The following is a 22,564-nucleotide window of genomic DNA, read 5'->3' on the forward strand; positions in this document are numbered from 1 at the left end:
TATATGAAGCAATGGGATTGAAATGCCGGTTCAAATCCCGACAGTGTCAGGCCGAGAGGATGAAATCCCAACAGCGTCAGGTAAGTTACCTAACCCTCCCCTCTCCTCCCCTAACCCTCCCTTAGGGGTGCCTAACCCTAAACTCCCAGGATGGTGCCTAACCGTAAATTCCACCCGGGGTGCCTAATCCTAACCCACCCTCCCCGCACCCTAAACCTAACTCTTCCGGGGAAGTGCCTAACCCTAACCTCCCCACGGTGGTGCCTAACCCTAACCCTCCCACCTAGGGAGGTATGCAAATATTATGGTATGCAAATATTCCAAACTACGGAATATTCTGATATCCAAAATACCCCTGGTCCCAAGCATTTTGGATATGGGAGACTCAACCTATACAAGATAAGTGAGAAATATAGCTCCTTTGTTATTATACACTACTTGTACTAGATTAGAGATGAGTGGTTCGGATTCCCTCACTGAGGACACCGCCGCCACCCCCGCACTGAGGACACTGCCAACACCCTCTGTCAAAGTAAGTACACCATTGGTGTATACGACCTGCGCTGTAACCTGTACTGTACCCGACCCACGCTGTACCCGTCCCGCACTGTATCTGACCCGCGCTGTATCCAACCCACACTGTATACGATCTCCGCTGTACGCGACCTGCACTGTATGCGACCCACACTGTAACCTGCACTGTATCTGACCCGCAGGTATGGAACGCTGTTTTTATGGTTGGGGAGATTTTGGGGAACTGCAAAACAAAAGGCTGATCTGATCGGGGTTTTCCATGGGCCAGTCGTCAGAGGCCCAGGGTCCCCAAGAGGGAGGTAACGATGGAGCACTGAGAATAGGCATGTGCTGGGTGCATGTGCACTTGTGGAGGGGGCATCCACGTCTACTGATGCTACTTTACACATGGTTTAAGTTTTTTTTTCTTTGTTAACTACTAAAGCAATGATATTGCACACACAATTCTAGTACATTTCTGTGTTGGATTGTTTTCTATTGAAAGTACTTGTGAGTTGGTTTGATTGGTTATTGCTAATACATTACTAATTTGCAAAACATTTTTAAACAGAAGTAACTGCCATGTGTTTGTGCCTCTACTCTGTAGCTTAGTTTAGCCAGCCAGCCTTTAGCCTATGTTGGTGAACAATATTGTGAGCTGTGAGCTGGTCAAAATTTAGTGAAAACGACTGGAAATTAATGTTATTGAGGTTAATAATACTCTAGGAACAAAAAAAGGCCCAAATTATGCGATTTTAGCTTTCTTTTGTCAATTTTTGTAAAAAATCCAAAACCAGACGACGAGTTAGAACCAAAACCAGCAAAAATGGTCCGGTGCACATCTCTATACTAGATATACTTTACCGTTTCATAGCCCATATCTATTAGCTGCACAGAGGCTCCCAAAGCTTTAATCCTCTCTGCCGTTATTTCCACCATTCTGATTAATTCTGGACGTAACTGAGGGTCACTGGAATCACTTGGAACAGCCACCCAATTTTTAAGGTTCTGTACAAAAATGAAGTAAAATATGAATTATTAATGTACTTGCACATGCTTTTCATCAGCCTGACTTACAAAACAGTGCAATATACAGTATGTAATGTATACAGTGCATCCGGAAAATATTCACGAAGCTTCACTTTTTCCACTTTTTGTTATGTTACAGCCTTATTCCAAAATGGAATAAATTAATTTTTTTACCCCATAATGAAAACATGTAAAAAGTTTTTTGAGACTTTTGCAAATTTAATAAAAAAAAAAACACAAAGTAAATCACATGAACGTAAGTATTCACAGCCTTTGCCATGAAGCTCAAAATTGAGCTCAGGGGCATCCTGTTTGCACTGCTCATCTTTGAGATGTTAATACAGCTTAATTGGAGTCCACCTCTGGTAAATTCAGTTGATTGGACGTGATTTTGAACACCTGTCTATATAAGGTCCCACACTTGACAATGCATGTCAGAGCACAAACCAAGCATGAAGTCCAAGGAATTGTCTGTAGACCACCGAGACAGGATTGTCTCGAGGCACAAATCTGGGGAAGAGTACAGAAAAATATCTGTTGCTTTGAAGGTCCCAACGAGCACAGTGGCCTCCATCATCCGTAAATGGAAGAAGTTCGGAACCACTAGGACTCTTCCTAAGAGTTGGCCGGCCGTCTAAACTGAGCGATCGGGGGAGAAGGGCCCTAGTCAGGGAGGTGACCAAGAACCTGATGGTCAGAGCTACAGCATTCCTCTGTGGAGACAGGAGAACCTTCCAGAAGGACAACCATCTCTGCACCAAGCCACCAATCAGGCCTGTATATTAGAGTGGCCAGACAGAAGCCACTCCTTAGTAAAAATCACATGGCAGCCCACCTGGAGTTTGACAAAATGCATGTGAAGGACTCTTTGGTCTGATGAGACAAAGATTGAACTCTTTGGCGTGAACGCCAGGCGTTATGTTTGGAGCAAACCAGGCGCCGCTCATCACCAGTCCAATACCATCCCTACATCCCTACAGTGAAGCATGATGGTGGCAGCATCATGCTGTGGGGATGTTTTTCAGTGGCAGAAACTGGGAGACTAGTCAGGATAGAGGGAAAGATGAATGCAGCAATGTACAGAGACATCCTGGATGAAAACCTGCTATAGAGCGCTCTTGACCTCAGACTGGGGTGACGGTTCATCTTTCAGCAGGACAACGACCCTAAGCACACAGCCAAGATATCAAAGGAGTGGCTTCAGGACAACTCTGTGAATGTCCTTTAGTGGCTCAGCCAGAGCCCAGACTTGAATCCAATTGAACATCTCTGGAGAGATCTGAAAATGACTGTGCACCGATGCTTCCCATCCAACCTGATGAAGCTTGAGAGGTGCTGCAAAGAGGAATGGGCAAAAACTGCCCAAAGATAGGTGCGCCAAGCTTGAGACATCATATTCAAAAAGACTTGAGGCTGTAATTGCTGCCAAAGGTGCATCAACAAAGTATTGAGCAAAGGCTGTGAATACTTATGTACGTGTGATTTCTTATTTTTTTTAATTAAGTTCGCAAAAATCGCAAAAAAAGAATTTTGAGAACAAAAATGAATTTATTCCATTTTGGAATAAGGCTGTAACATAACAAAATTTGGAAAAAGTGAAGCTTTGTGAATACTTTCCGGATGCACTGTATACTATACCCCCATATTGAACACTCAGCTGATGAAAAAATGGTCTAGGTGAAATAGTACAAATACAATAGAGAATGTTTGGAAATTAATGAGACCCGAACATTGTTCGGGCACTAATTGATTCCCGCGATTGGCGAAAAAAGGGGATTTTTCGGCGATTATCGCCGATGTTTTTTTTCACCCTGCCCTATTATTTCGGGTGAAATAATGGGATAGTTCTCCCGTAAACATATAGGAGCCGCAATAAGCTCGCGGACCTATGTGTTCTCGCCTTTTATTTTTGGGGGCAAAAAAACTGCAATTATCGTGGATTGTTTTTCGGCACACAACAGGTCCCGAAAAAAAAGTGCCGTCGTCAGGCCGACTTCGGGGCTAATTGGATAGCCCCGAGCGAGGTAATTAGCCGCCGTAATTTACCGCGGCTAATTGGATACACCCCATATAGAATATCTAATAAAATGTAAATGTATTTACCTACAATAACACTACATAACTCCAGACCAGGAGAGCTGGCCACAGACATGAAGAGACATAAGTGCTATCAAAAATGACAAGATCCCATAGTGCCATCTAACAAGCTCAGCTCTACAAGCAAACTGACATTGAACTTCCTTTCCTGTTGTGAGACAGTTTTCTAAAATAAACATATATATGCATTATCAGCAATTGCTTCCTAATACAACTTCTCTCTAAATAAATAAACAGGAAGCCACAGTCAGGTTCTGGCTCATTGCTGTGATAGTCAAAATTAATATTATAATGTAAAAATTTATTATATACACTAATGTAGCATGCAATACATTAGTTTTATGTATTTGATGTAGTTATTGATCAATATTGTATATGTTAATAACTATCCTTTCTGTGATGATTCCAAGATTAAACCCAAATTTAGGCAGCAAAATCACAGTTTTAAGGGTGAAATTTCAGTTTCACATATTTTACGATATGTGCATCTGATCTGAAAATACAGAGTATAATAATGCAGCAGCATCTGAAATTCATATATTAATTTGATGATGACAACTTTATCTTTAAAATATTTAATTATTATAAAAAAATGCATAAATATAACCCTAATCTCATTAGCTATAAAACTGGTGCTGGTTTCTCATTTATTGGGCCCACAATGTTTTTTTCAAGTTAACTACAGTACTTATCAAATGTTATTAGATAACAAAGATATTTGGATGTGGCCTTTATTACCAGCAGTAGCACATACCAAAGCTTAGGCACTTACAAATGATATACTGCCTAAAAGGCGTATATGAAGATGCGATCCAGTCTATCTATGTTACATCTCTAGAGGGTATGCAAGACTTCCGTTTGTGCTGAAGCTGCTCATTCCTGATTTAAGAAAAAGGCGCCACAGGGGCAGATTACTGTACTTGAAAGTACAGATGCATTTTTCTGCGCACACACACATGGCCTCATTCAACAGTGCACGATTATCGAGAATTTAAGAATGTACAGAATGGACCCTGCATGATCACACGCAGGCTACCGTATGCCTCTGTCTAATTGACGGGCAGAGCCTTTTACGGGGCAGTGCAGAGGCGGGCATGGCATGCGTTCCCAGAAACAGGGGCATGTCGCCCGAATTTTCTGGAGTGGCAAGGCCAAGATTTGCATCCATGGACGCAGATTCCATGCCTTGCGTGCCGGCCAGGCTGCATAAACTGAAGCTTACTCAGGTCAGATGGCCAGCGCCGTCCAACATCGCGAGTGATCCCAGGCTGCGACCGCAGATGCAGCAGGAGATGTCAGACACCACCTACTGCATTTGCTTTTTAGCACTGGCAGAATTGCAAATCTTCTCTACAGTTCCGTCCTCTGCTGAATCATCCCCACAGTGCGGCAAAGCACATTATTATGCATTGCATTGGACTTCCAGCTCTACATCACGTCCTAAATCAGTAACACGTGCAGAATATCACACCTAGGCATTGTTAGACATGACCATAAAATAATTCCACTTTTGTTTAAGAATAATTTATTTTTTTACCTGAACAAAATCATTTTGATGTTCATCAATGTAACTGAAAAGAGCTTCTTCTAATTTGTCAGAGGCATCGGCTCCAAACGGCAGCATGATTAGTGGTAGGATGAAGATCTGCAAATAAGTAAAAGCACGTGTGAAAATGCATCGATATAGGTTTTTATGCTATTATGCGCGGCTGGTAATACTAGATGTAGTGCAAATGTCATGTCAAGCAAATAGAACATTGCTGAGCGTGCATTATCAGCTGAGCACAGTTCTTTGTTCCATCAGCATAATGTCCATAGCCCCCGGAGATTTACCACAGACAAGCAAACACTGGATTCTTACTTAAGAGAGCTGTTAAAATAAATGCTTTCCCCTCTCACATTCCAGTTTCCTATTTCATATTGTGCAATCCACCAGTGTTTCCTTGTTGTTCAAGAAAGAATACCAGGCTTTCTCCCATGCATCTGAACCAAATCACTGAATATGATTCAGGATCATATGTGGTGCAGCGTCAGCTCCAGATCTGCAAGATGCTAGCAGGACAAGTACTTATACACCTCAACAACGCTAGTCATAATCAGTGACGGCTCCAGAGGTGGGGCTGCAGCGTAGTCCAAAATTCAAATAGGGGAGCCACACCAACTGCCAGTGACTAACGGGTGGTGATGTTTGGAAGCATTTAGGTGGCAGTTGGTGCGGTTCCCCTATTTGAATTTTGGACTGCGCTGCAGCCTCACCTCTGGAGCCATCACTGGTCATAATAGTAAATGAGCAATGTTGAAGGTTATTTAAAACCAATCAGTAAAGGGGCCCATACATCAGCAATCACACAAAAAACATATACAGATTCTCTGATTCCCCCCCAAAATAAAGATTCCCCAATATAAAGATTCCCCAATCCACCAATCTGTGCTCATACATTACATATCATTTTCAGGAAAGACGGATCTGCCAATAAAAGGCTCGTCATTTTTAGGGGTGAGCGGGTTCGGATTTCTGAAATCCGAACCCCCCCGAGCCCCCCCGATCCGAGTCCGATCCGAGTCAGGCTCGACTTTTCCCGCCTGACTCGGATCTGAAATCGAGGCAAAACGTCATCATCCCGCCTTCCGAGTCTCGCGGGTTTTGGATCCTATATAAGGTACCCGCGTCGGCGCCATTTTCTCACGCGGCTGTGGACAGTGAAGAGGGAGGGTGGGAGTTAGGGCTGTGTAGTGTAGTGTAGTGTAGTGCTGCTGTTGTCCACTACTTCAAAGTCCATAGGGGCTGGCTGTGTTGTGCTGTGCTGCTGTTGTTAATAGGGGCTGTGTCCACTACTTCAAAGTCCATAGGGGCTGGCTGGACTGTGTTGTGCAGTCAGCTCTCCATAGGGGCTGTGTCCACTCCAAAGTCCTGTGCAGTGTCCCAGTCCTAAAGGGGTGCTGTAGTGTTGTCCAGGGGGTGCTCTATCCATCAGGGGTGCTCCCCCCAAGTGCTAAAAAAATTATATATTTTCTGTGTTTGTGAATTGTGTGCGCAGTAGCCGCACGTGCATCAACAAAGTAGTGCCAAGCGTGCGCCTGTGTCATAAGTAAAGGGCCGGCTGGCTTGACCGTTAAAGGGTGCTATAACCCCCAAAGTACACTCCAGTCCAAACCAAAAAAATAAATATTTTCTGTGTTTGTGAATTGTGTGCGCAGTAGCCGCACGTGCATCAACAAAGTAGTGCCAAGCGTGCGCCTGTGTCATAAGTAAAGGGCCGGCTGGCTTGACCGTTAAAGGGTGCTATAACCCCCAAAGTACACTCCAGTCCAAACCAAAAAAAAAATTATTTTCTGTGTTTGTGAATTGTGTGCGCAGTAGCCGCACGTGCATCAACAAAGTAGTGCCAAGCGTGCGCCTGTGTCATAAGTAAAGGGCCGGCTGGCTTGACCGTTAAAGGGTGCTGTAACCCCCAAAGTACACTCCAGTCCAAACCAAAAAAAAAATTATTTTCTGTGTTTGTGAATTGTGTGCGCAGTAGCCGCACGTGCATCAACAAAGTAGTGCCAAGCGTGCGCCTGTGTCATAAGTAAAGGGCCGGCTGGCTTGACCGTTAAAGGGTGCTGTAACCCCCAAAGTACACTCCAGTCCAAACCAAAAAAAAAATTATTTTCTGTGTTTGTGAATTGTGTGCGCAGTAGCCGCACGTGCATCAACAAAGTAGTGCCAAGCGTGCGCCTGTGTCATAAGTAAAGGGCCGGCTGGCTTGACCGTTAAAGGGTGCTGTAACCCCCAAAGTACACTCCAGTCCAAACCAAAAAAAAAATTATTTTCTGTGTTTGTGAATTGTGTGCGCAGTAGCCGCACGTGCATCAACAAAGTAGTGCCAAGCGTGCGCCTGTGTCATAAGTAAAGGGCCAGTTGGCTTGACCGTTAAAGGGTGCTGTAACCCTCAAAGTACACTCCAGTCCAAACCAAAAAAAAAATAATTTTCTGTGTTTGTGAATTGTGTGCGCAGTAGCCGCACGTGCATCAACAAAGTAGTGCCAAGCGTGCGCCTGTGTCATAAGTAAAGGTCCGGCTGGCTTGACCGTTAAAGGGTGCTGTAACCCCCAAAGTACACTCCAGTCCAAACCAAAAAAAAATATATTTTCTGTGTTTGTGAATTGTGTGCGCAGTAGCCGCACGTGCATCAACAAAGTAGTGCCAAGCGTGCGCCTGTGTCATAAGTAAAGGGCCGGCTGGCTTGACCGTTAAAGGGTGCTGTAACCCCCAAAGAACACTCCAGTCCAAACCAAAAAAAAAATTATTTTCTGTGTTTGTGAATTGTGTGCGCAGTAGCCGCACGTGCATCAACAAAGTAGTGCCAAGCATGCGCCTGTGTCATAAGTAAAGGGCCGGCTGGCTTGACCGTTAAAGAGTGCTGTAACCCCCAAAGTACACTCCAGTCCAAACCAAAAAAAAAATTATTTTCTGTGTTTGTGAATTGTGTGCGCAGTAGCCGCACGTGCATCAACAAAGTAGTGCCAAGCGTGCGCCTGTGTCATAAGTAAAGGGCCGGCTGGCTTGACCGTTAAAGGGTGCTGTAACCCCCAAAGTACACTCCAGTCCAAACCAAAAAAAAAATTATTTTCTGTGTTTGTGAATTGTGTGCGCAGTAGCCGCACGTGCATCAACAAAGTAGTGCCAAGCGTGCGCCTGTGTCATAAGTAAAGGGCCGGCTGGCTTGACCGTTAAAGGGTGCTGTAACCCCCAAAGTACACTCCAGTCCAAACCAAAAAAAAAATTATTTTCTGTGTTTGTGAATTGTGTGCGCAGTAGCCGCACGTGCATCAACAAAGTAGTGCCAAGCGTGCGCCTGTGTCATAAGTAAAGGGCCAGTTGGCTTGACCGTTAAAGGGTGCTGTAACCCCCAAAGTACACTCCAGTCCAAACCAAAAAAAAAATAATTTTCTGTGTTTGTGAATTGTGTGCGCAGTAGCCGCACGTGCATCAACAAAGTAGTGCCAAGCGTGCGCCTGTGTCATAAGTAAAGGTCCGGCTGGCTTGACCGTTAAAGGGTGCTGTAACCCCCAAAGTACACTCCAGTCCAAACCAAAAAAAAATATATTTTCTGTGTTTGTGAATTGTGTGCGCAGTAGCCGCACGTGCATCAACAAAGTAGTGCCAAGCGTGCGCCTGTGTCATAAGTAAAGGGCCGGCTGGCTTGACCGTTAAAGGGTGCTGTAACCCCCAAAGTACACTCCAGTCCAAACCAAAAAAAAAATTATTTTCTGTGTTTGTGAATTGTGTGCGCAGTAGCCGCACGTGCATCAACAAAGTAGTGCCAAGCATGCGCCTGTGTCATAAGTAAAGGGCCGGCTGGCTTGACCGTTAAAGGGTGCTGTAACCCCCAAAGTACACTCCAGTCCAAACCAAAAAAAAAATTATTTTCTGTGTTTGTGAATTGTGTGCGCAGTAGCCGCACGTGCATCAACAAAGTAGTGCCAAGCGTGCGCCTGTGTCATAAGTAAAGGGCCGGCTGGCTTGACCGTTAAAGGGTGCTGTAACCCCCAAAGTACACTCCAGTCCAAACCAAAAAAAAAATTATTTTCTGTGTTTGTGAATTGTGTGCGCTGTAGCCGCACGTGCATCAACAAAGTAGTGCCAAGCGTGCGCCTGTGTCATAAGTAAAGGGCCGGCTGGCTTGACCGTTAAAGGGTGCTGTAACCCCCAAAGTACACTCCAGTCCAAACCAAAAAAAAAATTATTTTCTGTGTTTGTGAATTGTGTGCGCAGTAGCCGCACGTGCATCAACAAAGTAGTGCCAAGCGTGCGCCTGTGTCATAAGTAAAGGTCCGGCTGGCTTGACTGTTAAAGGGTGCTGTAACCCCCAAAGTACACTCCAGTCCAAACCAAAAAAAAAATTATTTTCTGTGTTTGTGAATTGTGTGCGCAGTAGCCGCACGTGCATCAACAAAGTAGTGCCAAGCGTGCGCCTGTGTCATAAGTAAAGGGCCGGCTGGCTTGACCGTTAAAGGGTGCTGTAACCCCCAAAGTACACTCCAGTCCAAACCAAAAAAAAATTATTTTCTGTGTTTGTGAATTGTGTGCGCTGTAGCCGCACGTGCATCAACAAAGTAGTGCCAAGCGTGTGCCTGTGTCATAAGTAAAGGGCCGGCTGGCTTGACCGTTAAAGGGTGCTGTAACCCCCAAAGTACACTCCAGTCCAAACCAAAAAAAAAATTATTTTCTGTGTTTGTGAATTGTGTGCGCAGTAGCCGCACGTGCATCAACAAAGTAGTGCCAAGCGTGCGCCTGTGTCATAAGTAAAGGGCCGGCTGGCTTGACCGTTAAAGGGTGCTGTAACCCCCAAAGTACACTCCAGTCCAAACCAAAAAAATATATATTTTCAGTGTTTGTGAACTGTGTGCGCAGTAGCCGCACGTGCATCAACAAAGTAGTGCCAAGCGTGCGCCTGTGTCATAAGTAAAGGGCCGGCTGGCTTGACCGTTAAAGGGTGCTGTAACCCCCAAAGTACACTCCAGTCCAAACCAAAAAAAAAATTATTTTCTGTGTTTGTGAATTGTGTGCGCAGTAGCCGCACGTGCATCAACAAAGTAGTGCCAAGCGTGCGCCTGTGTCATAAGTAAAGGGCCGGCTGGCTTGACCGTTAAAGGGTGCTGTAACCCCCAAAGTACACTCCAGTCCAAACCAAAAAAATATATATTTTCTGTGTTGGTGAATTGTGAGCGCAGTAGCCGCACGTGCATCAACAAAGTAGTGCCAAGCGTGCGCCTGTGTCATAAGTAAAGGGCCGGCTGGCTTGACCGTTAAAGGGTGCTGTAACCCCCAAAGTACACTCCAGTCCAAACCAAAAAAAAAATGATTTTCTGTGTTTGTGAATTGTGTGCGCAGTAGCCGCACGTGCATCAACAAAGGAGCAGCGCCAAGCGTGCGCCTGTGTCCCATAAGTAAAGAGCCGGCTGGCTCATTTCTTAAAGGCTGGTGTAACCCACAAAGTGCACTACTCTCCAGCAAAAATAAAGAAATATTTTCTGTGTTTAGCCGCACGTATATATCAAATCGATATAACATAAATGGAGGACCAAACTTTCTCCGATAAAAATAAAATAGAGAAAGATCAAGAACCACTTCCTCCTAGTGCTGAAGCTGCTGCCACTAGTCATGACATAGACGATAACATGCCATCAACGTCGTCTGCCAAGGCCGATGCCCAATGTCATAATAGAGGGCACATACAATCCCAAATGACAAAGTTCAGGAAAATGACCTTGAAAAAAACATTTAAATCAGCTGAAGAGAAACGTAAACTTGCCAATATGCCATTTACGACACGGAGTGGCAAGGAACGGCTAAGGTCGATCCCTAGTATGTTCATGACTAGTGGTTCAGCTTCACATGACGATGGAAGCCCTCCTCCCACTAAAAAAATCTAAAGAGTTAAGCTGGCAAAAGCACAGCGAAGAACTGTGCTTTCTAAGAAGATATCACAAATCCCCAAGGAGAGTCCAAGTGTGGTGGTGGTTGCGATGCCTGACGTTCCCAGCACTGGACGGGAAGAAGTGGCTCTTTCCACCATTTGCACGCCCCCTGCAAGTGCTGAAAGGAGCACCCACAGTCCACTTGCTGATATGCAAATTGAAGATGTCACTGTTGAAGTACAACAGGATGAGGATACTGGTGTAGCTGGCGCTGAGGAGGAAGTTGGCGAGGAGGATTCTGATGGTGATGTGGTTTGTTTAAATCAGGCTCCGGGGGAGACAGTTGTTGTCCGTGGGATGAAAAAGCCCATCACGGTCATGCCTGGGCAGAAGACCAAACATTCCACCTCTTTGGTCTGGCAATATTTCTATCCAAATCCGGACAACAACTGTCTTGCCATATGTACCTTATGTAAAGGTGGAATAAGTAGGGGTAAGGACGTTAACCACCTAGGAACATCCTCCCTTATACGGCACCTGCAGCGCGTTCATAATAAGTTACTGTCAAGTTCAGAAACTTTGGCTAAGACCGTAAGCAGTCCAGGGACACCTAAATCCTGTTGTCCTGTTGTATCCAAGCGCCTGCAAACCACACCGTCAACTCCCTCCTCGTCAATTTCCTCCTTAGTCAGGATCGGAAGTAGTCCTGCAGGCCATGTCACTGGCATGACTGACTCTCCTATCCCGGATTCCTCCAGAGGATCCTGCATTGCTACGCCTCCTTCTGCCGCTGCTGCTGTTGCTGCTGCAGGGAGTCGTTCATCATCCCAGAGAGGAAGTAGGAACACCACTACTTTTACTAAACAATTGACCCTCCAACAGTCCTTAGCGAGGAGGATGATGTACGACAGCAGTCATCCTGAAGCAAAACGTATAACTGAGGCCTTGACTGCTATGTTGGTGTTAGACGTGTGTCCGGTATCCGCCATTAGTGCAGTGGGATTTAGACAATTGCTGGAGGTAGTGCGTCCCCGGTTCCAAATCCCGTCTAGATTCCACTTCACTAGGCAGGCGATACCGAGACTGTACAGAAACGTCAGAAAAAGTGTCCTCAGTGTCCTGAAAAATGCCGTTGTACCCAATGTCCACTTAACCACGGACATGTGGACAAGTGGAACAGGGCAGACTAAGGACTATATGACTGTGACAGCCCACTGGGTAGATGTATCACCTTACGCAGCAACAGCAGCAGCGTCACCAGTCGCAGCATCTCAGAAACGCCAGCTCGTTCCAAGGCAGGCTACGCTGTGTATCACCGGAAACAGTAAGAGGCACACCGCCGACAACCTCTTAGAGAAACTGAGGGAAATCATCGCTCAGTGGCTTACCCCACTTAGACTCTCCTGGGGATTTGTGATATCTGACAACGCCACCAATATTGTGCGGGCATTACATCTGGGCAAATTCCAGCACGTCCCATGTTTTGCTCACACAATAAACTTGGTGGTGCAGAATTTTCTGAAAAGCGACAGGGGCGTGCAGGAGACGCTTTGGGTGGCCCGAAAAATTTCAGGCCACTTTCGCCATTCAGCGACTGCGTGCCGAAGACTGGAGCGCCAGCAAACACTCTTGAACCTGCCCCACCATCACTTGAAGCAAGAGGTTGTGACGCGGTGGAACTCAACCCTCTATATGCTTCAGAGGATGGAGGAGCAGCAAAAGGCCATTCAAGCCTATACATCCACCTATGACATAGGCAAAGGAGGGGGTATGCACCTGACTCAAGCGCAGTGGAGAATGATTTCCGTGTTGTGCAAGGTTCTCCAGCCCTTCGAACTTGCCACACGTGAAGTCATTTCAGACACTGCCAGCTTGAGTCAGGTCATTCCCCTCATCAGGCTTTTGCAGAAGCAGCTGGAGAAAGTGAAGGAGGAGCTAAGACGGAGCGATTCCGCTCGGCATGTGGGACTTGTGGATGAAGCCCTCCATTCGCTTTGCCAGGATTCCAGGGTGGTCAATCTGTTGAAATCAGACCACTACATTTTGGCCACCGTGCTCGATCCTAGGTTTAAAGCCTATGTGGTGTCTCTCTTTCCGGCCGACACAAGCCTGCAGAGGTGCAAAGACCTGCTGGTGAACACACTGTCAGCTGAAGCGGAACGTGACATGTCAACAGCTCCTTCTTCATTTTCTCCCGCAACTGGGGCTGCCAGGAAAAAACTTAGTTATCCTAAGCAACCCGCTGGCGGTGATGCAGGGCAGGCAGGACCAAGTTTGGACATCTGGTCCGGACTGAAGGACCTGGCAACAATTTCTGACATGTCTACTGTCACTGCATATGATACTGTCACCATTGACAGAATGGTGGAGGATTACATCGGTGACAGCATCCAAGTAGGCATGTCAGACAGTCCATACCTGTACTGGCAGGAAAAAGAGGCAATTTGGAGGCCCCTGTACAAACTGGCTCTATTTTACCTGAGTTGCCCCCCCTCCAGTGTGTACTCCGAAAGAGTGTTTAGTGCAGCCGGGAACCTTGTCAGCGAAAGGCGTAGGAGGTTGCTTCCACAGAATGTGGAGAAGATGATGTTCATCAAAATGAATTATCAGCTCTTCCAGGGAGACCAGCCTCCAGAACGTACAGAGGGACCTGTGGTGGTGGATTCAAGTGGGGACGAGTTAATACTTTGTGAGGATGAGGATGTACACACTGAAGAGGGTGAGGAATCGGTGGATGAGGAGGATGAGGATGACATCTTGCCTCCGTAGAGCCAGTTTGTGCAGGGACACATTAATTGCCAGCTTGTTTTGTGGGGCCCAAACGAACCAATCATTTCAGCCACAGTTGTGTGGCAGACCCTGGCGCTGAAATGATTGGTTTGTTAAAGTGTGCATGTCCTGTTTATACAACATAAGGGTGGGTGGGAGGGCCCAAGGACAATTCCATCTTGCACCTCTTTTTTTTCTTTGCACTATGTACAGTTTGGGGCCTAGTTTTACAAACTGCCATCCTGTCTGCCACTGCAGTATCACGCCTAGATGGGTCACGTGTTTGTGCCGCCCACTCGTGTCGCTTAGCATAGTCATCCAGCTACCTCGGTGCAACCATTTGGACATAAAAACACTATTGTGAGGTGTGAGGTGTTCAGAATAGACTGGAAATGAGTGGAAATTAAGGTTATTGAGGTTAATAATAGCATAGGGGCAGAAAAACCTACAAATTCTGTGATTTTAGCTGTTTTTATGCTTTTTTAAAAAAAAATACAGATCCAAAACACAAAACCCAGAACCCAAAACACGGAAGGGTGGTTTTGGCAAAACCAATCCAGATCCAAAACACGAAGAAAGATCCAGATCCAAAACCAAAACACGAAAAGTGGCCGGTGCACACCCCTAGTCATTTTACTGGTAACGGTCTGCAAATCTGTAGATTGTTACCATACACTGGCAATCTACAGCCCAGATTGGTTTGTGAAATCCAACATGTTGGACAACCTGATTTACCAATTCTGATTGTTTTTTGGTCTGAATCTGCGATCTGTGAAGCCCATACATTGCAGATTATTTTTATATAACCATCTGCAAAACACAGAATTGCCCCAAGTGATTGCTGATGTATGGGGGCCTTTATTTGAGAAGAGACAGAGAGAGCTAGCATAGAGGAGTGACAGGCAGTATATTAGACTTGCACAAGATATGATTTTCATATTAAACATCAGGTAACGCTCTGAATATTAGACTTGGCAATAGGCAAAGCTCTGCCTCTAAAATGCACCAGATGAATCAGGTGACCAGATATGGATGTGCCAGTTAGATAATGAAAGCAAATATCTCATTGATTGCTGTTGTTTAGCGTATATTTTGCACCTAGATGTGATGTTAGTAAATGTGCCCTATTGCCTCAAATTTCAAAATAGATATAATATTTGCATGATAAAGTATGTAGTGATATTCTTACCATAAATGTATTTTGAGTTTGAGGGTTGTTCCTTCTGAGGGAGCCAGCTGGAACAATGTGCCAAATTTGCAGGGAATACGTGTATACATCCAGTTAGACCTGTTTAACTGGAATTCTGTGCAAAACAAAAGACTAATGCTGCAGTCCCCTGTAAACATGAAGTGATTTAAATAAATAACTCTGATAACCTGCATGCAGGGGTTGTGTACAGGATCCCAGAGGTCAGAATCCTGACGCTCACAATGCCGGCTCCGGAATCCCGACAGTGTAAATCCCAAGGCATGTTTGTAAGTATTCTAATCCTTACCCTAACCCTAACTGTCCCTTTGGCAGCCAAACTGTAATACTCACCATTCTGACCGTCAGGATTCCGGAGCCGGTATTCTGATCGTCGGGATCCTGACTACTTCCCGTATGAAGACGCATTGTTTTATAAATTTGTGCCTTTGAGTAATTAACCTACATTTTTTCACCCTTTATTTTACATCACATATCTGGCGTAATATTACAAAAGTATTATTATGAATCAAGGAGTCATTTTATTTCTCACAAACACCACACAATACATAAACATCAACACTCTGGACAGGAGAGGTCCTGCAAGTGGCTGATGGTGTTCTACACAATATCGCTTGTTTCAAGGAAGATAGTCCTTTAAAGGTGATCTCTCCTTTTTTTGTCAAGATAATTGTAACCTTAACGTAACAGCATTAAGCTGGGTACACACTATACGATGTATCAGACGATATATCATTCAGACTCGGATTGGAACCATATATTGTACACATCGTATAGTGTGTATGCCCGATCCATCATTCACGGTGGTCGTTCATCGCATTGTCCTATCTGCTGTTGTGCACGTCAGATGGGACGGTGCAATGAACGACGTGGTGCAGTTACATGCAGTATGTTATGACACATTACACCATCGTACACCGGCTCATGCAGTGTGTACAGCACGCGCTATGTTACTTTACTTCGCATAGTCGCTGGGTTGCACCATCATTTGGTGTTTACCCAGCTTTAATCATAACCAGGCTGGATGAAAATGTGTTACTCTCTTAGGCCATATTTGCTTTGTTTCCTCCTTAAGCTGGGTATACACTAAGCAATATATTGGATGATATATTGTTAGAATGCGAATCAGAACAAAATATTGGCCATATCGCTCAGTGTGTACACACTATTGCGCGTTCACGTGAGTCGTTGGTCACATCTTCTGATCTGCTGTGCATGCATGGCAGATCAGAAGATCCGGCTACTGACACCATAGCTCTGGATGCGGCGGGGGAACGATATATGGGACGGTCATACACCAGATCGTGCAGTGTGTATAGACTGCCCGATATGTCACGCCATCGCATCTGCCGTCGCTGGGTACACACATTGTCTAGTGTGTACCCAGCATTACTCTCTATTTCATTGCTACAGAGATCCTTGGATCTAATCATCTACATCTCATACACCACTAACTCAAAACATTATTGATATATTTGTAGGCTAGCAGGCATATATAATGAAAACGATGATTACACAAAGAACAACTGGACTACATGGCTTTTCCACAACTTAAGGCCTGATCCTAGCTCTAACGTAACCACAACATTGGCCACTGCCTTGGATTTAACAATACTCCATTCTTAGGCCTAAACCTAATGTTATTCCAAACCCTAAGCTAAACCCAGATCATAACTAAAACCAATCTGCATCAGATAGCATTAGGATATTGTTGTAAAGACCTGACAGGAAATTCTGCTAATGAAGTTGGGAGTTAAGCTGGGTACACACTTAGCGATATTTTGAACGATTTGCCCGATTACGACGGATCGGAATGACAAATCGTCAAAATCGTTAATGGTGTACGCTCTATGTCGGGTGGTGCACGCTCCCGTGGGGTCACCAGCCGCATCATCAGGTAGGCACTACATGTAGCCCAATCTGACGATGCGGCTGACGACCCAATGCAGCGGGATGCGGCAGGGGCAGACATATCAGGAGGTCGGACACCGGATCATCTAATGTGTACCGGATGCCCGATATGTCGTCCCATCGGCGGGTGGGGAGGTTTGTCACTCGCATCGCTATGTACACACCTCCATAGCGTTTACTCATCTTTACTATTATACTCCTTCTCCACTGACTTGAAAATCCAGAGTTATTGCTCATGAACGCGCATCAACCAGGGATTTTGGTCAATGGAAACGGCTCCACCTGGGTCCAGTCACCTGGGAAGCCAACCCGGCTAGCGAGCAGGTTTTTTCCCCGGGAAGGACTCAGTGTAAACAGGTAACCCGGGTCAAACGACTCGGGACCCATTTACAAAACGGGGAGAGCCGCATTCCGGCAGGCACAAGGAGATGTCAGTGTGCAGTGTGAACAGCGCCAATCTGGGAATAACCCAGATCGGCACTGCGGTGTGAAAGGGGTATGTCACAGATCTGACCTGATTTGGAACTGTGGGCCTGATTCAGAGCCGTACGCTCTGACCAGAGCGCTCGGTCTGAATCAGGGCCCTCCTACCTAAACTTGGAGCGGCCTCTTGGACGGCCTCTTACCACCCACAGCTTATGCGAGCGTCCATGATGATGGTCGCGATGGTCAAGACCATCGCGACCATCGGGCTTGCGACGAGACCCTGCGGTAGGGTCTCGCTGCCGCAAGCCCAGGACTGATTTTGGCTCTATCAGAGCCAAAATCACTCCCACTGACATCACTAGTGATGTCAGTGGGGCCGGAGCCAGACGGTAGGCGTTCCCATGGGAACGCCTCCGTCTGGGCAGCCACGCCCCCAGCACGCCCACCAAAGGGGGCGTGCTGTCACTCATCATTGACAGCACGCCCCTTTGGTGCGAGACCCGGAGCGACAGCTTGGCTGTCGCTATGCGGGTCTCGCGCATGTGCACGACGGAGCTCCCTCCATCGTGCGCATGCGCATTTGGGTACCATCGACCCGCTTGCGAGCGTCCTGCGCTCGCGAGCGGGTCTGAATGAGACCCAGTGTTATATTAAGTGTAAAGTTAAGTATAAAAGGGGTATCACAGAGGTACAATCATGTAATGTAGGTTAAAACTGAACAATTTATCTTAACTCTATAGTTTATTTCAAAAATTTTATTTGTTGGTCCAATGGGGGATAAGACATGTACAATACATGTTTAATAAGTGATTAGCACTTATGTTACAAGAGAAAAGTACTGCCATATACTATAGCAGAGGTTCCCAAATTCTGTACTATAGCAAAAGAAATGTGAACTTCAGAATTCCATAGCAGGCTACAGTAGTTACAGACTGCTGTATTACTTACTAGTGAGTCACAAGACACCTGGGACATGTGCAAATCACTGTAATACATTTACAACAAAAAGATATATAAGTAAAACCTAAAAAAACACTAATAAGTGTAACACATACGAGTCCAGAGAAAATACACTTAAGTCTTACCGGCTGCTGCTTGTCTGTGTCTTGTTTCTTTGAATGATAATCTGCTGATGAACCTTTGAATTTATAGCTGTGACTAGTTACTGTGCTAACTATTAACTGAACTGAGATTCCAGTCCATTTAATACTGTTAAATTAACGCTTCAGAAAGGTCCCTTTGGACAAGTAGTAAAAGGTAAAGCATTACCCATTTATCTTATAGAGTTATATTACCTTTATTTTTCTAACGCTGTCCATTCAAATATATACACATAATGGACCTGAAGAGTTGGACGAAAATCAGATGTATGTTACTCCCCAACTGCATGCATGAAAATAAATGTATATATTCGCTTGTATGCAGCATGACACATCTTGTACTCCCTGTCTGCGTGTTTCATTTTGTAATAGTCATCATAATCAGTGTGCAATTGCACTGTGACCTACCCTATACTAGAGGTAGAAGATACGCCCAGGGGTGGGGGCCTGGCATGGATAAAGCAGCAGAATCTCTGTAAAACTGTTATACTATAATCAGACCCCATGATTGTGACTCACGGGCATTTGGACAACAATGACAATAGAGGCTGCTGAAATAATCTCAGAATCAGAGTTGTTCTAGAGGAGATGTAGTTAAAAAAGCCTATGAGCGGGATGCCGGCTGATAAAATCCCGGCAGCGGATTCCAGAACCGCGGACAGAAGACCAGCGCCGGAAGCCTGACATGAGTGGAGATGCAGACGCCGTGATCCCGACACCCGGCAACCCGATTGTAAGTACAGTGGGCGCCCTTAGCTGTCAGCCGCTAACAACTAAGGGCGCTGCAGGGTTAGGTTTAGGCACCCGGGGGGGGTTAGGTTTAGGCTTCGGGAAGGAGGGGTTAGGTTAGGCACCACCAGGGAGAGGGGTTAGGGTTAGGCACAAAGGGTGGACGGTGTTAGGTTTAGGCACTAATGGGGGAGGGTTAGGGTGTGAAACGGGGAGGGATAGCATACTTACTTATCTCCTGTCGGGATCCTCAGCATCGGGATGCCGGCTGTCGGTGTTTTGACAGCCGGCTTCCCAAGTGCCGGGATTCCATACCCATCCCGTTCTAGAGGATATTTCTCCAAATGTTCTCAAAGATACACTCACTAAAATTTTAGGGGCCTATGTATCAAAGCTTGATGAGAGATGAAATTGTGAGATATAAATCAACAACCAATCAGCTTCTAACTTGCACTTTATAGGCTGTGTTTGAAAAGTGACAGTTAGGAGCTTATTGGTTAATACATTTTCTCTCACAATTTTATCTCTCATTGAGCTTTGATACATTGGCCCATTAATGCTCTAATTGAAAATGACCCAGACACCCACATAGCATTTGACAGGGCTCTGTCACAATCTGTACTCGCTGCAGTACCACTGATAAGAAGTTTGCTGCTCTACTGTGCGTTTTCTTTTCAGTCAGTTCCAAACCTCACCAGAGCTGTTGCTCTTTTCAGGTTATGCTGCAGCCTGCACCAGTGTTCTCTGCAAAACTGCTCCAGTGTTTCAGCTATCATCATAAAGTTACCAGGGACTCCTGCAAACTAGCACAGGTGTACTAGCCATTAGGCAGTCCTGAATACCTGCTCCTGTGATCCAGCTATCAGGCAATCCTGAAACCCTGCATCCTGCATTTGGGTAATCCTTAAACCTTGCACCTTTGCAGTGGTGTAACTTCATCCCAGGTGCCCAGAGGCAAGACAAATGTTGGTGCCCCCCCCCAAATTAAAATGTACCACCCCACCGGCACCTATGCCAGCCCTAGCTGCCGCCCCCCTATGCAGTTCCCCCAGTAGTGGTCCCCCTGTGCAGTGCCCTCTGTAGAGATCCCCCTATGCAGTTCCACCTGCCCCCCAGTAATGGTCCCCCTATGCAGTACCTCCAGAAGTGGTCCTCCTTTGCAGTGCCCCAGTAGTAAGGGCCCCTGTAGTGCCCCCAGTAGTAAACCCCCTGTAGTGCTCCCAGTAGTAAGCCCCCAGTAGTAAACTCCCTGTAGTTCCCCCAGTAATGCCCCCTGTAGAAAGCCCCCAGTAATGCCCCCTGTAGTAAGCCACTGTAATGCCCCCTGTAGCAAGCCTCCAGTAGTAAGCCCCCATTAATGCCCCCTGTAGTAAGCCCCCGTAATGCCCCATGTAGTAAGTCTCCAGTAATGCCCCCTGTAGTAAGCCCCGTGTAGTAAGCCCCCTGTAGAAAGCCCCCGTAATGCCCCTGTAGTAAGCCCCCTTTAATGTCCCCTGTAGTACTCCCAGTAATGCCCCCTGTAGTAAGCCCACAGTAATGAGCCCCCAGTAATGCTCCCTGTAGTGAGCCACCAATAATGCCCCCTGTAGTAAGCCACCAATAATGCCCCCTGTAGTGAGCCACCAATAATAATGCCCCCTGTAGTGAGACTCCCGCGAGCGCACACACATACAAAAATACACCAAAAAAACAATACTTACCTGAAACCCCGCTCCAGTGCTGCTGCCTTCCGTCCATGAAGCCCGCTCCTCGGAGCAGCGCTCCATCTCCATAGCAGTGCTCGGAACGGCCCGGGGGACAATGGAGCCAGGTGCCCCCTTAAGGGCTGGAGCCCGGCGGCAAATGACTCCATTGTCTCCGGGAGTTCCGCCATTGCATCTTTGCATCCTGCTCTTGGGCTATCCTGAAATCCTGTTATCATGCATAATCTGACTTCAGTTACTTGTTTACTACTTCAGGTTACCACTACTAACTGCTGGATTGTATTTGCATATCTCATTAACACCTGTGTCTGCCAAAGCTAATGTACAGCACTGTGTCAGCCTGAATAAATGTTACCTTGTTTCACTACTACAACAGTATAACAGCATTTTTTTTATCCGAAAACACAGTAAATTTATCCGGAATCATGACAGGCTCTATATGTCTATGGAGATTAAAGTTTGAGAAACCAAAGGACACCATCACATACCTCCCTACATAACACATTCCAGGAAGGACAAAATGCTCTGTTCATGGACTTCAATCTTAGGGGCCCATTTATCATTCAATAATTGAGGTAAAATCCCCGAAAACACACGTTTTCGGGGGTTTACCTCAAATACTAAGTATCCCCCGGATGTACGAAGGAGGGACCGCAGCAGGTATCGGAGATACCTGCTGCGATCCCTCCATTGCCGCTTGCAATGTGATCAGGGGCGTTACTGGCATGCCCTCAACCAACACAGGTGACAGCAATCACTAGCCGAGTGCACAAGTGACAGCAATCACTAGCTGAGTGCACAAGTGACAGCAATCACTAGCCGAGTGCACAAGTGACAGCAATCACTAGCCGAGTGCACAAGTGAGTAGACTGTAGTGATCTGTGCAGCGGTGTGGGTCTGTATAATGTATAATGTAGCACCGCACACCCTGCCCCGGCCCCATTATACAGATGTGTCATCATACATCAAGCCTCAATACGCCATATGGCAAGAGATGCCAGATGCCAGATAAAAATTGTCCCGTGCAAATCTGCTAGTGCTGGGCATCTTTTTTTTGTCAAAAATGTGTCAGAAAGGCTGCCTTCTCCATATGCCGGTCGCCCGCTGAGATTCTGTTACCAGCGTTCGCCCGGCGGCTCTTTCCCTGCAGCCGGAGGCTGGAACTCACTCCTTAGCTCAGACTTACAGCTTCCGCAATGGGTGTTAGAACGTCATGACTTCTCTCCCACAGTGCCGAGCGCGAGGAGCTTTCGGATTGCGGCAGACGCAGGAGGGGGGCTTCAGGTAAGTATTGTTTTTGTATGTGTTTTTATGTCATTATGTGTAAGGGACACTACTAGTGTGGGCATTGTATAGGGGGCACTACTACTGTGGGCAATGTATACGGGGCACTACTGTGCGCAATGTATAAGGGGCATTACTGTAGGCATTGTATAGGGGCACTACTGAAAGGGGCACTACTAATCTGCAATGTAGACGGGGCACTACTACAAGGGGTACTACACTGTGAGCAATGTATAGGGGGCACAACTACAAGGGGCACTACTATTGTGGGCAATGTATAGGGGCACTACTACAAAGGGCACTACTACTGTGGATATTGTATAAGGGGCACTACTACTATGGGCATTGTATAGGGGGCACTACTACTGTGGGCATTGCATAGGGGGCACTAC

The 22,564-nt window shown here is 46.2% G+C and overlaps 1 protein-coding gene across 1 annotated transcript in view; it reads right to left on the bottom strand.

Annotated features, from left to right (window-relative positions):
• The window catches only part of LOC148519958 (beta-Ala-His dipeptidase-like), a 66,579-nt gene that overhangs the window by 40,278 nt on the left and 3,737 nt on the right, over window positions 1–22,564 (bottom strand). The window contains exons 3-4 of the mRNA XM_088475923.1: window positions 5,177–5,284; window positions 1,378–1,521 (exon numbers count right to left, since the gene is read on the bottom strand). Of these exons, the coding sequence (XP_088332049.1) occupies window positions 1,378–1,521; window positions 5,177–5,284 (252 nt within the window). The remainder of the gene's footprint in view (window positions 1–1,377; window positions 1,522–5,176; window positions 5,285–22,564) is intronic.

The sequence above is a fragment of the Taudactylus pleione genome, unplaced genomic scaffold, assembly GCF_031769625.1.
Source record: "Taudactylus pleione unplaced genomic scaffold, aTauple2 ptg000179l, whole genome shotgun sequence".
Lineage (NCBI taxonomy): Eukaryota > Metazoa > Chordata > Amphibia > Anura > Myobatrachidae > Taudactylus > Taudactylus pleione.